This window comes from Melanostigma gelatinosum (genome assembly GCF_949748355.1).
Source record: "Melanostigma gelatinosum genome assembly, chromosome: 4".
Lineage (NCBI taxonomy): Eukaryota > Metazoa > Chordata > Actinopteri > Perciformes > Zoarcidae > Melanostigma > Melanostigma gelatinosum.
The window spans coordinates 10,000,696-10,020,448 of NC_136637.1; the positions used below are offsets into that span (position 1 = coordinate 10,000,696).

Consider the following 19,753-nt stretch of genomic DNA (forward strand, 5'->3'; position numbering starts at 1 on the left):
TTGTCAAGGAAAAGAGCTTATAGCTGCGCGTGAAGGTAATATTTTGGAAAGATGCAAAATGTATTTTTAAAAAGGAATTAACAGTGAAAAAAAGACATCCCACTATTATGAATTCCCGCGCTTTTATTGCACCCTGCTGTTTAAGTGATTACTGTTTCGCACAAGATTGATGCTTTTTAAAACAGTAAATATCTTTTTTTTTTACAACACATTCTGTTTTGTTACGATATGAAAGACGAGGTGAAGACATGAGGTTGAGGAGCAGCTCTGGTACTAATATGACTGTAACTCTGCCCTACATAATTCATTGACTCCTGGGGAATAAATCTCTTGGGTGGAGGAACATTTTTTTTGCCTTTACCTCTCTTTAGTCTCAAGAGATGATTCACAGGGAGACAAAAAGTGGACTGAGGGATATTTCGTCATGCGGTTCATTTTGAAGTCCTTAAAAAAAAAAAAACATGTCACATTGTAGCACTGTCCCCTGAGAATACTAATTATTCCAACCTTTTCTTTGAAATATGAACCATTATGACCCATGTATTTGTCTCCATGAGGATACTGTGACACTATAAAACTGTCTTGAGTTATAGTTTCTGCCAAAAATAACATGAGACATGAAGGCAGCAGATAAAGTTTGCTATACCTTGCCGAAATATAGGACTGGATATGCGCACGATCTAACCATGGTGATTGGATTCTATTGTTGTTGCCTTTTGAAACTCAATCAGCTGTTGTGTGAGACACGATGGCTTGTAATTCTTGGCCATTATGTCTATGTTTAGGCTGTGTTATTATTTGTAATAACGTTATCCTTATACTTCTCAACAGCACTTACAGAGATTGCTTCAAGGTAATCTTATCTAACCTCTTGATTTGCTTGCTCCCGTAGATGTGAAGAACCTGGAGAACTTCCACCTGGTAGAAAGTGTCCAGGAGCAGGTCAACGCAGCGCTGCTGGACTACGTCATGTGTAACTACCCGCAGCAAACGGACAAGTTTGGCCAGCTGCTCCTCCGGCTGCCAGAGATCCGAGCCATCAGCCTGCAGGCCGAAGAATACCTTTACTACAAACACCTGAACGGCGACGTGCCCTGCAACAACCTGCTCATTGAAATGCTTCACGCCAAGAGAGCTTAGGAGGGGACTGCGCTGCCCATAATGCAGCTGAGCAGACATCCTGAAAGTTGTGTTGCAGCCCAAAAACTCCTAATGACTAAACCTCCGGCTCAGATTTGACTGAGTGATGACCTGGTGGACGGAGAGCAGAGAGTGTTAGCAACTCTTGACTGCATTAAGCTCATTTTGATCTTTAAGTTACAAGTTGGAGTATGGATCTGGACAAACACATGCGTAGAGACAGATCATATGCACACACACACACAGCATATGGATCCCTTCATTCTAAAAATAAAAATAAAAAGTCTGAAAGAACAGCTACATCTCCTCAACCACACAGAAAAAGACAATACTGAAAGGAAAAAAGAAAAAAGAAACACTTGAAACAAACACTGCATTTGGCACGAGATGGGATCTAATCGTCTGTACGAGCACAGACTATCAAGACTGGCGGGCTGCAACTTAAAGAATTAACAACCCTTGAGTGTTTTAGAGCTGGTGACATTGTGAGAGGCTTTTTGTGCTGAGAAAGGAAAGTGAGTAACCCGGGCCATCTTTCACACAGCTTTGAGACTACTTTGAAACCGGCTTTTAGCTTTCGTTGGTACTGTGAAGACAAACGGAAAAGCAGTCAACCAGGCCGGGGACTCTCACCTCCCGTCACATCTGTTCCTTGAACTCACATAAGACGCCTGCCACGGCAGCTCGATCTGATTTAGAAGGGTCAATCGACGGTTTCAAAATAAACGTCCAAAAGAGGAACATCCTTGAATGAACAAAATGATAAATAGGCCGATAAGAAGAAAAATACGAAGATGTTTTTTTTTTCTCATGGTAGTCATTTGCTCCTCATGGTCACCCTGTGGTTCCCCTTTCTTATTCCACCACCCCGAATCATCTTAAACTATGTACCTCAGAAAGACCAGTGTTAAATAAATTCAATAAAAAATGTCAGCTGAAACAACTGTATTGATAGCCCCCTTTCCTGCAAAAACAAAAACAAACCCTCCTGTTTTATTATTTCAAACAAAGTGTGATTCTGGAGACGGAGAAGGATCGACCCTGCCTTCGTCCGGAAAGACCAAAGCTTGCTGCAGAACAGAAGAAGTAAATTACAAAAACCTTAATAATCAGTATTATAAGAGAGAAAAAAAAGAAGATTTTTGATGTCACAGTTATGTGAGTCTTGCCTTATTTCATTACCATGCTAGATAACCGTGCAGATGTGAATGAAAATATGTACAAATATATATATAAAGTATTAATGTTGTAAAAATTAAAAAAAGAATAATTCAACAGGTGTTTACATTAATATGGTCATATGGGAGAGAACTGTGATGAATTAAGCATAAATTGCAAATAAATGATTTCCTAAAAAATGAAAACAACGAAATGAAAAAAAGATCCCTCTGGTTTGCTTTGGTGTGTGTACAGTGTTTTATTTTTTATTTGTTTTTAGCAGTACTTAAATTATGTCGTGAGACACGAAAATCAAAAAGGAATCACACTTAAAATATTAATTTCTATCTGTGTCTGCTGGCATTCAAACATTTGTTTCTTAAGCATTGCTGTATAAGGATTCCGTTTCACTTTCAACCTTTTTTGTAGACTTTATTTCTTTTTCATTTACAGTGCTTTGACCTTTTTGTATGTACAGTATGTCACTGGTTACGCTTATTAATGAAGATAATTTATTGCTTCTCTGGGTTTCCATCTTTACATGTGTTACATGACGTGAGGTGTCCGCACCAGAATAAATTTGTTTACTGTAGCATGTTCTTGTTTTGTTCCCACAAGTAGTTCAGTGATGCAGGTCTGGAGCAAAATAATAGGCTTTCAAAAAAAGGAAGAAAAAAAAATCACGGCAATTTCTTTGTCTTTTAAATGTTTATGCAAGTCAGTACATTGAAGAGAGTATTGTATTTAAGCGAGTATGTGTGAAAGATGTTTGTGCCACATCAGTTTTCCTTTTTAACCTGATCATCATCATCATTGTTCTTTCCGGTTTGCTTTTATACCAAAGACTGCATCTTTTCCTCTGTGAGCTGTGACTTCTAGTATTGCGTCCAAAATGAACAAAACTGACTCGTTTTATTTTAATTCTTCTTAAAAGTGCCACCCTAAATTATTTCCATGTGAAGTTTTTCACATGTACCGTAGTTGTTACTGTTTTTGTTTTCAAAATGTCCCAACACTTGCCTCCCAGCAACAACCTGCGGTGTTTATTTGTTTACCTGTCAGCATTTGTCAATTACTGTAAGTCATAGAACGATCAAAAGTCTTTCAATGGCATGTTTAATGTACAGAAAAAAATCCCTTACAACCCCATTTCAAGAAGCAGTTCATGAGCTCCATTTTCTGACACTCTCATCGATCAGACAATCTTTTACCGCCCACCTTTTTCAAATGCTCTGTTCAGTTTCTGCAGCTGCCTTGGACTTCCTCTAACATGCAGGTGAACTCTGTACCCCACACAGGCCATACAGTCATGCACATTAATATAGTGCATGACTTCATGCAGAAATCCCAGTTTTTTACTGAATGGTTTATGAAACTGCTGCAGTCCGGCTCCAATCCCTCGACAGGAGCTTGTCTTGAGATGAAGTTTAGTAAAAGTTTGGAGAAACTGATTTCTGTCACTTCAGCTGTCAGAAGCTAAAGGGAATGGTGTGAAATTCAACTGTTTGCTTTACAATCTGTAGCTTAGGAGTAACTGTCGGCACAGACAAATACTTTACCAAGGACTTAAACAATGACTACCTTTGTGCATTCACATGCTCATGTATGCTGTCACATGTCACACATGGATACACAAAGGATCAAAATGCTATTTTCCTCCCGCTTGTCATGACTTTGCCCCTCCTGCTGACATTCTAGTTGCCCCTTATCACTGCCCCTGTCATGGGGAGTGTCTCTCTGAGGCGAAATGATTTTTTCCTCATACTTCAATAAATAATTATTATGCTTATAACACCAGAATTTCGCTTCCTGCACACACTAACTCTGTCCAGTTCCATTATATGTGGTTTTTTTTGTGGGGAAAAAATGAAAAGCTATTCCAACATCCCTTGAATAGCATTTTAGTAAAACATGCAGGAATGAGATCAAATGAGGAATCAGTTGTTCTGCTTAATCTCTTTGTCCCATGCATTTCTGGCCTTTATTGATAGTTTGACAGTGGAGTGAAAGGGGGGGGGGGGGGGGGGTGGCATGTGGTAAAAGTGTCCACCTGAATCCAATATCACACGAATGGGTCACATATACGCTCCATCACTTAGTTCATGTAACAGACTGCAGTACTGCCGCACACATTGACAATTTGGCAATTTAAAGTAATGCTTTCACAAGCAAATGTACAGCAGGTGAAGCCATGAAAGAGAATATACCATGAAAAAAACATACATACAAACCAAATAAAAACAAACAAACTTTAGTGAAACCTTAGAAAATTAAGTTAAGATTAAAATAATTGAGGCATTTAGCTTTCATTAACATGCACTGTATCTTAAAATAAAGGCAAAGTTGAAAGAAGAATGAGTCCCTTCTTAGATATCTGAAAATAAGGTATGCAACACTGCATCTCCACAGTGATCAGCTGAACGTTTGTTCAAGAAAAGGGAGGAATAATACAAAGAAAAAAATGTCACCAACTCTGATTTCATAAAAAAAGAAGAAGAAAAAAAGAATCACAATATGAAACTACAATCACCGTCGACATCCAGGTCAGTCAACGTGGACGAGGCCACAGCTTTTCTGAGGCGCAGGGCTGCGAGGGAAACAGGAAGCTGTAAACTCCAGCTCCACGGGAACGTGAAGACTACAACCAGCCGGCAAGGCATCCGCCTCTGAGGGAGGACGCTCCTGGATGGGAGACAGGGATTGTGGTGTCAAGTCAAATTAGGAAAACAATATCTGTTTACACTGTAATAACAGTAAAGACTGAGGCCATACAATTCACTGGTAGATTTAGGGGAGGGCGGGAACATTTTCCACTTTGTTTTAGGAGAAAGTTAAATTACAGAATACAGTATTCTTAGTTATCGTATCTGTAAGGTTTTGTAAAAGCACATTTTGTCATTGAATTTGGTCACTAGTCCAAACGTTCCTCCATATAAAACACTGCCCCTGTGGTTGAATGACACATAAATGTCTTTAAACATTGTGTCCTGCTTTTTGTTTACTGTAACCTTGATTTACATTTCCTTCGGCATTCAGTAAGATTATTTTCTAGCGATCAGTGTTTCTGTAGGCATAGCCTGTCGTACTTCGTATGACAAAGACCTTTACTGCTTGTGACTCTTTGAATCTTTTGTTTGGCTCTTGTTATCAAACTGCTTCAGTTACATTATATAACTAAACAAGTCTTTTTAAATTGATGAAATAGCGAAATATTTACCACCTTATTAACCAGGGTGAAAATATTAACCTGAATTACAGTCTTCAATTGAAGTCTTTAATAAGCTTGCTTTTTAACAATTTTATATCAAAAGCAATTCAAATTTAAAGAGCAGCTCGGTTCGCCCCGTCTCAACCTTCAACAGCACAAATGTTGGTGTTAATACAAATCAGACCGCCATTATTGACTGAAACATACATCTGCTCACAAAGTGACACAAGGTTAATGAATGATCGAAACTTTAGATCATTCAAAAAAGTCTTTAGATTCAAAAGACTTTTTAACAGGTACAGTTTTGTGATAGAATACATGCAATCCTGTGCTAAGAAATGAAGAATAATTGTCAAACTACAGCCCCACAAAGCCATTTTCCTTTGAATGATCCAACCTGCTGCTACCACCTCGCTCTCAATCTGATATATTCATGTCTTCTAATGTTTTGTTTGATACCCAATACATCCATGTTGAGGTCAAAATGAACATTTTGTTCTTCTGAAATAAGCAAGGTGTTAAAAGGTTGCCAGTCCTATAAGTGTACTAACACTGGGATTGTAAGAGTCTCTGCAAAGAATCACAGTGCAGCAGAAACTGCTGAAATTGTTTCTGGAAATGTATTAATGTCTCTTGTATTTGTAATAACAAACCACACTTTTGACATCTATTCTTTTTCATTTTTTCTTCATGAAGCAAATGATATGAGGGAGTATTCGATTGCCGAGGTGTTGATGATAGTGTTAAGGATGCTGGTCACAGCCGGGCAAGAGGCCAGCTTGATCCCCGGCGCACAGCGTAGCAATCCTCACTTGGAGCTTGGCTTGCAGTGCCTGGCCTCCTGTCTGTAAATGTGTTAAACCTGCTTTCACTCGCCCTGAATTTGTATAAATAATGTATATACATTTATCCACGGACTCTAACAAGTGCAGCCTCAGGTGAAAATACTCAGAAATGCATGCTATGCGCATCCCCGAAGGTGGACATCAGCTCCAAACCGACCAACTCAAAAGATAACCACACAGAGAGCAAGAAAGAAAAAAAAGAAAAAACACAAATGAATAACTTGCCAAAAGCAACATGAACACACACACACACAGTTTTTCTTTTTTACACACACACATACAAATGCAGTGCTGTCAGTTTCTTAGCAAGTTTTCCTTTCCGTCACACAAACAGCCTCAAGTTGTGTCTGCCAGTGTTATGTGTGAAGCTTTTAAACTCTGGAACCACATCACTCGTGTTTACCGAGATGTGCTTGTACGTTTCCCTGCGTTGTCAAAGCGCAGTCAAAGAGAAAGAGATTGAGGGCACAAGAAAAAACAAAAGCATTTGGAAGTGTTCCAAGATTGAAGAAAAAGGTGCAACTGAACACGGGAATAGGCTGAATGGTATTCAGTCCAGTGTCGGGAGGACCGGAGGCTCAGGAGGTCTGAGAGAAGCATAACCATTTTCTATGTGATGAACACCCACCCAGCGCCACACGGTGGTAAAACTGGTGGAATAATCAATAAGGGTAACACATCAATCAGATTATAACGTTTGAACACAACAACACACTTACTGTAAATGCAATTCAAATTCTTCCTTGGCATTTTATTTAGATTGTGCCTTGTATATGACCATACTCTCTGTTAATGGTTGTCTGAAATGAAATTATCTCTAAAACAAAGGGAAGAAAGCATTTATTCATGAATAAAATGGTTCACTCATCTGTTTTTGAGGGGTAAAACTGGTGGAGGCTCACAAGTGAAGAACAAGGAAGCTAGAGAGAAACAGCACACACCTTCAGAGAGGCAATCAGTCAACTTTCTAATCACTTATACCAAGCAGCAACTGGGGGACCCATTGTTTGGCAGCCTGACAGACAAACTTTAAAAATGTAAAGATCAAATTAATAGGCTAGCATTGTTAATGGGAACACTCACTATTGTAATGCAAAAGCCTCACTGTGGCATGCAAAGCAAATACACTAAGGTTTGGAGATGGAATGGTTCGAAGGCCGCTGCCGTTTCATTTCAAAGCATGCATTATACATCATTGTGCATAAAGAGAAAGCCTACAGCATGATGATGGTTTTTTTCCACGATGATTATCCTTTATTAGTCATTAAAAAGAGAGCGAGAGAGAGAGAAAAAATACAACTTTTAAGCACCTGAACCTCGCTGCCAGCATTCCATTAATTGCCTGCACAATGGGGAGAGCCTTTGGAGATTTTTCTATTTAAAAAAATGAGGAGCGTTCATTCAGTCGTGCTCATGTTATACCAGCACTTAAATCCTACACAGCTCACATAAAAAAGGACTCAAGGTTGCATCCGATTGAAAGCCTCCAACTACAGCCACTTCAGAAATCCATTTAGCAAGCGGGGGGTTCGAACATCTAATTCAAACAGTCGCCCTGTTAAAACGGTTGCGCCAATGTCTTTTAAAAACACATACAAACACACACACACACACTTTCAGGCACACACTTTTCTCCTCTGTTTGTTTGGCTCCATTGTGGGGAAAATGAACCTGGCACATACTGTCGAGAGATGACACAAAGAATTAATCTTGCCAGACCTCAGCCAAGTGGCGAAGGTGAACGCTTGACTGCACGTGAAATCTTGACCTTTGCTTCGACAGTGTCAAAAAGAGAGCTCTACGGGAACGTCAAAGAAAGAAGAGCGTCTGTAATAACATGACAACCTTAATCCGCTGCACAATCCCGGTAAACACTATATGTTTATAAGAAAAAAACATTATATTTTTGGAAGTATACAGACAATATGAAAAAAACAATTCAATTGCAGCAAGAAGTGGAGGGACAATCTAGTAGCTACATGCAGGGCTGTGTATTAATCTGTTCATTCGATACGACACAGTTGTTACGATTCAATATATTTCGAAATATTACGATATATATTGCGATTTTTTCACAGTGTAAAGAACATATCGCATATGCTACATGTAAAATCGGAGCAAAAGAAAGTTGTAATGCCGTCAAAATAGTAGGATCTGGATTTAAATGTATCACAGTCCCTGCAACATCTAACACGGTCACAAATATGTTCATGTGAACTATTAATTAAATATCGACACAGCATCATAAAAACATAAAATCATGATTCTCAAGTGTATTGATATTTTATCACACCTGATGTTTCATTTGTTGAGGAACTAATAACAGATTATGCTTGAGCCACTCTGTGCCACTACAATTTATGTTTTTTTTTAAGTAACAGCACCTGGAGATTTGCTTTTACTTATTGTTTAACTTTAACACTTGAACAGTGGCCAGCAAAACCTCCACAACATAATTTCCAGGTTTGGCTTGTAGTTTTGCTCATACCTATATAATCTTCACAGTTTCTTAAATTGCTGTTATTACTGAGAGAACATACATCACTTTTCTCATCACCTTTTCCCAGAACAGACTGCAGACTATTACACAACTGTATTGCACTCAAAAATAAAGCTTTTTGTGACAGGTGCGTTTACAGAAAAAAGCAAGCTATAGGAAATCGGGACCCTCACATACTTTAAATACTTGCTTCTTGATGTATTTCTCTGTAAGTTTCAATCTGTGACCTAATACCAAGTGTTTGGAACGACAAAAGTAAAAAGGTTCAGGGTCTGGGAATAGACTGAATCAGTTTCTTTGTAACAACATTGTATTCATTTTATATTCCTGAAGTTTGCTACATGCCCAACCACAACCCGAACCCTAACTTAATTTAAATTCTGGTCCTATACCTAAAATGAAGTATAAACTCTAAATAAATGGTTAATGTTATGGAGAGCAGATTTCTGTCCCCAGATATCAGGTAAATTACCCGCAAGTTATGAGCAGATTTGTGTCCCGACAATGTCATTAATACAGTGTAGACATACAGTACAAAGTTGTTTTTTTGTGTTTTCTGTGCTGTGTTCATGTACTGTATTTCCCAGCCACTAAGTTCCCAACCCGTTTGCCTGCCGAACCACATCATTCCCCTCACCTCAGCTTCTCTGCCCATCTCTTCACCTGCACTTCGTACTCTCTTCGGAGTTCTGCCTCGCCCACATCGAGCCTTGATTTAAAGTCGTTCCTCCAAGTTACGATCGCCTGTTGTCTCCTGCGTTTGATTTCCACCTGCGCCACTCTTTGTTACAACTGCTCACATACAAGGATCTATTTAGCTGTTCATCTGCAGAAATGAATTGAAGTGAGAGTATATACAAATACTTAATGATGCCTTTTGTGCAAACATTAACGAGCTGAGAGACATGCCCGGTGTCAAACAAAGGCAGCAAATGATTTGGCTAACACTGCTTTTACTAAAGACTGAATGCTTTCCATCAAGGCCCTGTGAAATTTCAACCAGATGCCTGAGGAGGTGATGCACAGTATTTGAAAACACACCAATCGCAGACTGGCCTTAATGTAAGAGTTTTCAGTGGACTGTCTTTACTCCCAAACTGGCTTTAAAATCAGTGTTTGTTTGCAATCATAAGCACTTTTTGTTTTACATAAATGTTGCAAAACAAAGAAAGAAGTGCATCTGCAGCATAAATCAAATACTGTATAGCCTTGAATGTACTGCATTCCATACCTATGACAAAAGCAAAACATTCAGCCTCAATTAAGTGTGTGTCAATGTGTGTCTCTGCTAATGTGTGCACGTGTGTGTCCACGCAGATGTATGCGTAGAGACACATGCACAAATACTTACATCCATCTGCCGGTCTGTTGGTGAGATCAATATCAAAACCCTTCAGAGGACTGAATCAAGCAGTTAGAAACCTTCCTTTCATCTTTCCCTCCCTCCATACCTCCTTTCTTTCCTTCTCTGTTTCAGAGCGTCGCAGACAATTGCTGGCAGGCCTTCAGATGCAAACAGCTGTTCTCAGATTGTCACTGTGATGGGAAACTGATTATTTAGTCTGCTGTCCCTCCTCTGGGACAGCAACAGTTTCTGTAAGCTACTGAGGACTCTTGAGAGGCTGGGTCCTGTGCCAGAGGCAGCAATAACACTGTAATAGTGGTTCCTATAGATGAACATCACAGACTGAAACATAGCGGGGAAAAAGGAGCGTGAGCCCCAGGAAAGACCTTTTGGGAACATAACGTCAGCATCTGTTTGGAGCTGTGGCTTTGCCTCAGAGAGGCCAGGAGTTAAGTGTAACAGGGAAAAGACTGTCTCTCATCACCTGGAGTTCTAAGTTTGTCGAGCTGGTGTTGATCAAGCTACACCTGACAAGGCCTGGATCCGCTCCACTGAATCACTAATTTCCACCGCTATTAAATCAATAATGTGAACATTTGACTGTTGCCATCCTGTGCTTTCTGGCCTGGGAGCTAACAGGAACAATGTGTGTGTGTGTACAGGCTTTGTTTTGGCTGGACCTCTGTTGTATATCATTAAAAGGCCTGGGCCTAGTTGCTGAGGCAGCTGCAACCCACACCACAAGACCATGGCCCAGTCCTAAAAGGCAGTGTATATTTGTACTCTATGAATACCATATTACTGCCAGGTATAAAATAAGTGGGTACGGCACAGGGAGAGACAAACACTATCTGCTGGGTTAAACAATAAGAGACAGACAAAATAATTAACATAATGAAGCTGGAAAATAAAATGCAATCTAATAATCTCCTGATAAGTAAAGGTTAAAAATGATGCGTTATCCATTCTGTAACTATTTTCCCACAAGATCAGAATTGGAAAAAATTACAGCGACAGAGAAAACAAAGAATAAAAATGTTCTGTGTCTAATCAAACAAATTTCCAAATTTCCAAATACAACTCTAGGAAACAAAAACACATAATAGATGGAACAGCATTGTTGAATTGACCTCCAGCACCCAACGCAAGATTGACAGCAAGTGGGCAGTCTTCTGGTAGAGCTCATGTTAACTGGCATTTGACAAGTTCTCTCTCCGGGAGTGTACCAGAGCCTAACAGTGCACATCAAGCTCAGAGTCTAATGTGAGCTGAGTGATGTAAGGTGAGGTGAGGCTGTGTGAAGCCTGAGGCTGCACACCAAAGCACAGGGCAGCCATCGGATCAATACTGGCTCAGCCACGGTGGAACAAGGTTGGGGTTGCAGGCAGCAAAGACACGCTTCTATTTTGCCTTCATCATGCATTTCCTTTCGTGTTTTACGTTAAAGATAACATGTATAATCAATTACTAAGTAATTGTTAAGTATACATTAACCAAATGATGACTGGATAGCAAAGGGGCGTAAATTGTGTGTGAGTGTGTGAGTGAGTGAGTGTGTGTGTGTGTGGGTGTGTGTGTGTGTGTGTGTGTGGTAGGGGGGATTCCACAATTGCTCGAACCACACCCATCTTCTTGCATTTCTTTTGCATCTTGCACTGCTGCGCAGCTATCACTTCGACAAAATCTGTCCACATGACACACACATACACAGACTGACAAAGTGAAAACAAGACCCACACCTAATACCCACACCTACCCCGCCCATTATGAGAGCCCATCCACACCACCCAACCAGCAACAATATGCCAAAATCAACCATAAACTGCAACTTTATGCATTATAGTAGCACAATTGTCAGGACTGAGCGCTGTGGCGCTTGCTGTGTGTGTGTGTGTGTGTGTGTTCGAGTGAGAGAGAGAGAGAGAGAGAGAGAGACAGAGAGAGCAGAAGGGATGTTGGACTGTTGCATCCAAAGCTTCTGTAAGTTAGTAATAACTAACCCGATAACCCCGAACCAGTGATATTTTAGAACAAGCTTACCCGAACCCGTAGCACCTGCGGGTTGTGGATCGACCTCACATCACTCGTCACCACCTAATATGTGAACATTATTCAACCATTCAACTCTGAAACCACTTTCAATAAAGCAAGAAGAGTAAGCACACAAGTAAAGTAATAAAGCACCTGCAACCAACAGTAGAAGTGTTGCCTTGTAATACCAAGCAGATGTATCTGACCAATATTTCCATCTTGTCGGTGGGAGGACAGACACACCCAGCACAGCCAAATCAGAAACAGACATCCACAACTGATATAAATGTCAGTTGGAATTTGTAAAAACTCATAAATAATGGATGCACCAAGTAGGCTGGGGAGCATCTTCAATGAGCCCAGAGTGCCGAGCACGCTTTCTCATCTCCAGACCGAGGAGCCATCTTAATGGCTGTGCCCGGAGACCTGGGGGTCTCCATCAGACCCCCCCCCCCCCACACACACACACAATTTTCCCCAACCAAACTATCGGACCCCCCTCGTCAAACCCGTCCATGCTCCCTCCCACCACATATCGTGCAGAGGGGAACATGAGCTCTTAAATTAAACATTCACAGCAGCGGATCCATATGTGTGCAATTGAGACGTATATTTAGGGAGAGTGGTGGGGTCTCTCAAGTCTTGCAGAGAGCAGAAAGCATATCTGCTTTGTTGTGTGCTTGTGGATAAAAGAGGCTGCTCTCCAATTTTACCCATTTTGGATGTTGGAAGAAAGAGTGAAAGAACAGTTTATCTTTGCCAATGCATTTCTTTCCATGCGTTGAAAGGGAGGGACAGAGGAAGATAAAGATGAGTTTGGGATTATTTCTATTCGTGGCGGAAAGAAGACGTGAGAACGATGAAAAACGAGAGAGATAGCTATTTCGTTCAAAATAATGTCACTGGGCTCTACGGCATCCTGCATCATCAGGTCACCTCTGGGGAAGGATAAGAGTGGATAGCGACCACTATCCCCCTCTCCTGACCTGAATTCAGACAGGCAAACAGGAAATTGCCTACAGGAAGGAAGTCATATTTTTCACAGCTGTGCCCTGGACGAGGAGACACTGTGTGCGAGCCGCATTATCAATATACTTAAGCAATTTACTCAAGACGTCTGATGTCTGCAATGAGCCATTCAGTACAACACAAAACGTGTAAGAATGACAAGACAGGCAGAGTGAGGCTGGTGTTTTTGTTGTAAATGAAAACGGTGGTCATTGTCTTTTCCTGTTGCCATTAAAAAGGCCTTTTCCTGCACCAGCTACAGATAAACCTTTGTGTCTCTTTGTTTTTGCTCTTGGATGGAGATCAAAGCACCAGGTCCAGACTCGGGGCTTGGGATGCAGGGATTTATATGGCACTTGCATCCTACGATACTCATCACATCTGCAAGTCACAGCGATGAATCAGATTGGCAGGCTGCACAGCATTACATACAGTATATATATATATATATATATGCTGTGGCCAAAAGGCAACAGATTTTACTTTTGAAAAAAAAGGGGTTTTCTTTAACATTGTTAAAAGATTTTTTTTTTTTTAAATACAGTTGCTCTAGACGGGGTCTCAAGACTCTTCTCTCTGTTATTGATGAGATGTTTCATTCATCAGTGCAATACGTTAGAGACGTACGGACAGGAACACGCACAGATGAAGAGGCCTGATCAATTTCTCTGTCAGCCAAACAGGGTGGTTAAACTGGGCTGAGAGGCCCTACAGGAAGTGATTTAATGTCCAAAAAGACATGCACTTGTTTTTGCTCTGTCTCTTTCCTGTTGTGTTCTGATAGGGACTTCCTCTCCCCAGTGGGGATGGATACGGGTGTCATCCGTCCATCCATCCATCCCACCCACCCCCAACCACACGGAAATATCGTTCTGCTGCCACGCCATTCCTGAGAAAAAGCTCACCAAACTCTTTGGAAATCAGCGCAAATAGTGTTTATGTTACATATGTAGCTGGGCGGGCGGGGTGGACACTTTGGACAGTTAAGCGGTTTCAAAAGGTGCAATCTTAAGATCATGAAAATGACACCAACCAGAGAAAGAGGTCAGAGGCCAAGAGGAAGGAGACATAACATTCATGTTTGTAACTCCGTGCACACTGACATCCCCAACCATTTGCATCTGTGTGTGTGTGTGTGTGTAGGTGTGTGTGTGTGTGTGTGTGTGTGTGTGTGTGTGTGTGTGTGTGTGTGTGTGTGTGTGTGTGTGTGTGCGCGCGTGTGTGTGTGTGTGTGTGTGTGTGTGTGTGTGTGTGTGTGTGCGTGTGTGTGTGTGTGTGTGTGTGTGAGCGTATGAGCAATAACCTGCGTGTGCACTATGTATGGGCCTGGAGAGCCAGAGGCCTCAAACCCAGCAATGGTAACACCAGGATGATCTCTTCCTGTCTGCCTCAGTATCTCTGAGACCAACTCCCTTCCTTTCCGTTAGAACACACATAGTTACAAGCACACGCACGTTTGTGTTACCATACTTCTGGGCATCTCCTCTTGAAGAGTCTTGATTCTCTCTCTCTCTCTCTCTCCCTTAGCCTGACCCAACCCTGAACCTTGTTCTAACGCTAATGACCTCTCTTGGTTTTTTTGGACGAATAAAAATGATGAAATCCAAACACTACAAATGTAACCTACTGCCAAGGTGATTTTAATGCCTTAGACAAACAGTATCAACAAAAAACGTTTTAGGCTTTACAAAGGTGGTATTATTTTAGGATTCATTCGTTATTTTTCCACTCCCTGTAACTTGTTTGTTTCGTGGCCTTAAAAGGTAAATCTGTCATTTGCACACTTTCCTTATCAGTGGTAACATTGGGCATCTCACCCAGAAATGATGGATAAACAACCAATCACGTAATTGAAACATACAGATGTTCAACAACAAATACAAATTAACATTCAAAAGGATAAAACTTAAAACAAAGTGATGTTTGGACAAAAAATTCAAAATAAATAAAGAATCCAGTGATATAATTCATTACTATCCTCATCCTTACGATCATCTTTTGTTACAGTCTGTCATAGATTTGGTTCGACTAGATACAGATTGTGTGGGCGTGTAAACCAGTGACCAAAGCACCCGATATGCCACAAAGCTTATTTGCTCTCTTCTCTGTTGAGAGATTTAATGCTGACTAACACACACACACACAAACACAATGACCCGTCCGCCAACCTCCTCTCTCGCTCATTCACCCCATCAACCAACACACTTATACACTGTCACTGTTTCATGCACGCACACACACACACACACACACACACACACACACAGATGCGTGTGTGCGCACATATTCACCTACAGATGGAGGAAATAAGCTCAGCGCTGCCTGTGTCTGCTGAGGATGTGAGGTGCAGTGATGGCACATTAACGATCGGACCCATGACAGCAGTACGCATCGGCCTCACTGAACAAAGCATGCAGCCAGTTTCTAATTCAATGAGGATTGTTCATGTGAAACAATGGCTCTCGACCCCACTGAAGGTTAAGAAAGGGTGAGAAAGGTGAGTTTGTCAGTGGTAGCTGGCCGATGTGTTTCTGTTTTAAGCTGCGGATGATCCCGTGGGTTTGATCGGGGCGTGGATGAGAAATGTCGCTGTTGTGCAGCAACATCCGCTGTTGTTCAGGTGACTAACCACAAGATTGACAATGAATCGGCTGGAAGGGAAATACTGCCAGACATGCTCATTATGGTACTATAAAGACTATTTTGAGGCAGTGACTCATATACTGCATGTTTATATTTTAGTACATAATTCTTTGGGGCCATTCTTATCGAGAATATCGTAACCATGTAGAAAGGAAGAGTTTGCTCAAAGTATCATTCTGAGCTCATGAGTGCTGCTTTTGACATTGTGGTAACAAAGCAGTCTCACTTATCAGTGGTCCACCCATAATCAATTAAAGACAAAGTAGCGAGCAGCATATACTAAACAACATGCTGGATGCATAAACTCTGCTATGAATACACCAACATTGTTTTGAAGGGATTCAGTTGTTTATTAAAAAGAAGGGCGTTATGATATCGCAAAGGCCCAAGTCTGTGCTATACCATAGATCATACCATAAGGCAAATTAATTCAGCTTTCAATATTTACAAATTTCAAAAAATGTTTTTTAAACACCAAATAACTCCACATCGAGGTAAATTCAAGGGGAAAGGGGAACACCTCATTTATAAATGAAACTCTCATTACTTAAGACGGGTAAACACAATAACTGTATAATCCAATAGAACTTAGTTCAGTAATATGTGACACACACTATAATAATGATGATTCTATATATGTATTTCTCCTTCATCCATGCATACATACATTAGTTATGGGGCAAAGCTATGTGGCCTACGTGTGTGTGTGTGTGTGTGTGGTATTTGCATTCCTCGCAGCCCATTTGGTTTATGCTAATGGCGTCTGCTCATGCAGAGCAGCAGGTCTTAATGAAAAACCTTTGGCTGGTGATCAGTGCTATTGATCAGCCTGAGCCCCACCTTTAAGCAGGGCTAATTGATCAATCACCACTGGTTGCTTCAGATTAATGGAACATGACTGGTGCCCCCCCCCCCCCCCCAAGACATACACACCTCTCATGAAGAGGTGTGTGATGTAAACACTTGATTGTGCATATGTTTATGTGGATATTGGAGTATGTGAGAGCGCAGGAGTGGAAAAAGTACGAGATATATTCTCTGTGAAAGGCATTTTACCATAATACACCAAATCTCTTCGTAACAGAGGTCTGGAGTGGCCATAGAGATACTATATATATATATATATATATATATATATATATATATATATATATATATATATATATATATATATATATATATATATATATATACAAGATGATGATTAAATTAAATGGTTCCCACGTCTTGGTTGAAGGGGAGGGGACTTTTCGTCTGGGACTTTTTGGAATGGTAACTCTTCCAGCGTTGTGATCAGATTGCAGTCAGGTGGGCACTGCCAAGTGCACGTGGAGCGTGCCAAACACGCTTTTGGTAATTTCCTGGCCAGCTCACTAATAGGTGTGAATCCTCACTGGATAGCAGACTTTTCGCTTTCTCATAGTTTTTCGAGTATTACTTGGTTTAAAGTCATTGTATCTCCCAACAGGGTTAACAACACCATGTTTGAATACCAGCCTGCATGCACAGCCCAACATTGTTATATTGGTAGCGAGCGCAACATGTTAATGGTATGCTGAGTGCCGTCTCTCAGCTCCGCCAACACCTTGTGTGTAAGGCCCGCCCTTCAAGAAACACAGATCAGAGGAGAGGAGAGAAACAAACGCAACCAACGGTAAATGACAGCAAAACCCAATAAAGAGTTGATGCTTTCAAAACCAAACTCCCGATGATATTTTGCCACTGCAGAAATGCAGAGTCGATCACCTCTGCATCTTAGGAATCGAGAAACGTCCACACCTCTACTCACTTGGTGCACCTGGGCACTGGGTGGGATCAGAAAGAAGGTGTTATAATAGGTGGGTTCATGAGATGCTGGACAATCATGGCTTATCACATTCATTACTTTCACCTTCTTCAATCACACATGCACCTGTAGGCTATTATAAATACAAATGTGGAGCTGCAGCAAGCCAGCCTCGTTTAAAAAAAGATGACGTGCAGGTGAAAGACTGGCAGGAACAGACGGTCACGAGGGAGTAATAAGCGGAGTGAGATGTTTTAAGTTGATGTGCAGAAGAATCTGTGTAGCATAATGAATCAAATCGACGGTTTGATGTGCACATAAGCACGGGGATTCTTTATTCATTTTACAACAGTCTTATGCTGGTTTTACAGAATGTAACCAGCAGATCAGCCGTGCGTAATTGCTGTTTGACAATATGCAACATTACTCCAGTTAGAGACCCCAGCGGCATGCGCTGTGCTGGCTCCATGTATATACACTTATCTTGTGCCTACGAACACCAAAACATGGGAACTGAATTCAATTGAAGCCATGAACCGCTTATCTTGTGCGCACAAATGAATCAAAACACGGGAAAGATGTAATTAAATAGAGGGAACTAATTATATCTGGTGCGCACAAATTAGCAAATGTTATTGTATAATAATAACTTTTCGTGGGCTGCAGAGTGAGCCTGAGAGAGAAGAAGTGGGAGGGCTCTCTTCGGGTTTTTGATGAACTGATATGATGGAAATGCTGGACACAGGTGGAGAACCATGTTTTATTGTTTGTCTAGAAATCTTTCCAGTGTGGTATGGGAGAATCTAACAATCTGTAAAATATAAAATATAACTTGCCTCACCTTGGTTTAAAGATCTGCTAACCTATCCAGGATAATTAGTCTGGATTTCCTTTGAGTCACATGTTCTACCTTAAATGCTGTTCTAGAGAATTTTCCATATTGGCAAGATACAGATATAATAGGTTTTTGACATGAAAAATGATTAAACGCATGTGTATTTCATGTGTCTTGCTGCTGGTCCCATAGCTGACAGACATGACACCAGCAGTCCTCCTGCCAGGAAGGACTGAAGCACACAGGCCAAAACAGGAAGCCCCAACAACGCCCCCATCACTCACTCTCTCACACACACACACACACACACACACACACACACACACACACACACACACACACACACACACACACACACACACACACACACACACACACACACACACACACACACACACACACAGTAACCCTCCCATTGAATGACTGACAGGCTGGCTGGCCAGTGGTGGCTCCATGGAGAATTTGCGTGTGTTTGGGGAGGGTGGATTGAAGGTTCCAGCTGGCCTGTCATGGGACTCCCAATCGCGTGTGAATAGTACTCAGAGGGAGCTATGGATAGCAGGTCCAACACTGAAACACTCAACAGGCTGGAAAGGTCAACTGGGGTGATTCCAGCATGGCAAAATCAGGAATATGTCTTATGCAACAGATCACAAGAGCCTATGGATGCTTTGGAAAATGTTTGGTCTGTTGAAAACTGTTACGTTTCTAATTTGGATTTAACAAAGTGTAATAAATAAAAAAAATAGATTATGTTATGTTATATTATGAGAACATGGGGTTCGAAAGCAGATTCGATTGAAAGATTGAAAAAAAGACATGTCTTCTGTCGCGTTTGGATTTACTGTCATTGTTTCTCCCTTGCTTCCAAATCCTAATAATTTGGAAAATGACCAAGTAAAAACCATCCTGAGCTCAGGACAAATTACATTTTTATTTCAAACCACAACATGGTGACACTGCATTGCTCACAGTTCAGTGATCAGGGGGCCGAAAAAGCATAATGCTTTTATTCCGATAGGATCACAATATATAAGACTGTTCACAAACAATAAGCAATATTTGACTTTCCCAACATTGCAGTCGGTGAAAAGCTGAAGTACATCAACTTTGCATAAGGCACAACAACAATCTCACATAATGATTCAAATCACCAATAAAACGCAGCTATAAACAACCGCCACACGCCCTGAAACCTAATATATGATTGCGACTGGACAGCACAACCTGTACTCCTGCCTGTGCTGAAACCAG

At 41.0% G+C, this 19,753-nt stretch overlaps 2 protein-coding genes across 2 annotated transcripts in view; one reads left to right on the forward strand and one right to left on the reverse strand.

Annotated features, from left to right (window-relative positions):
* nr5a2 (nuclear receptor subfamily 5, group A, member 2) overlaps positions 1–1,928 on the forward strand; it is a 66,916-nt gene extending 64,988 nt beyond the window's left edge. The window contains exon 7 of the mRNA XM_079267750.1: positions 893–1,928. Within this exon, the coding sequence (XP_079123876.1) occupies positions 893–1,140 (248 nt within the window). The 3' untranslated portion in view covers positions 1,141–1,928. The remainder of the gene's footprint in view (positions 1–892) is intronic.
* A 1,469-nt stretch (positions 1,929–3,397) lies between these two features.
* LOC306776029 (adhesion G protein-coupled receptor D2) overlaps positions 3,398–19,753 on the reverse strand; it is a gene marked incomplete at its 5' end in the record, with an annotated part of 85,179 nt that continues 68,823 nt past the window's right edge. Inside the window, one exon of the mRNA XM_079266618.1 lies at positions 3,398–4,980. Within this exon, the coding sequence (XP_079122744.1) occupies positions 4,843–4,980 (138 nt within the window). The 3' untranslated portion in view covers positions 3,398–4,842. The remainder of the gene's footprint in view (positions 4,981–19,753) is intronic.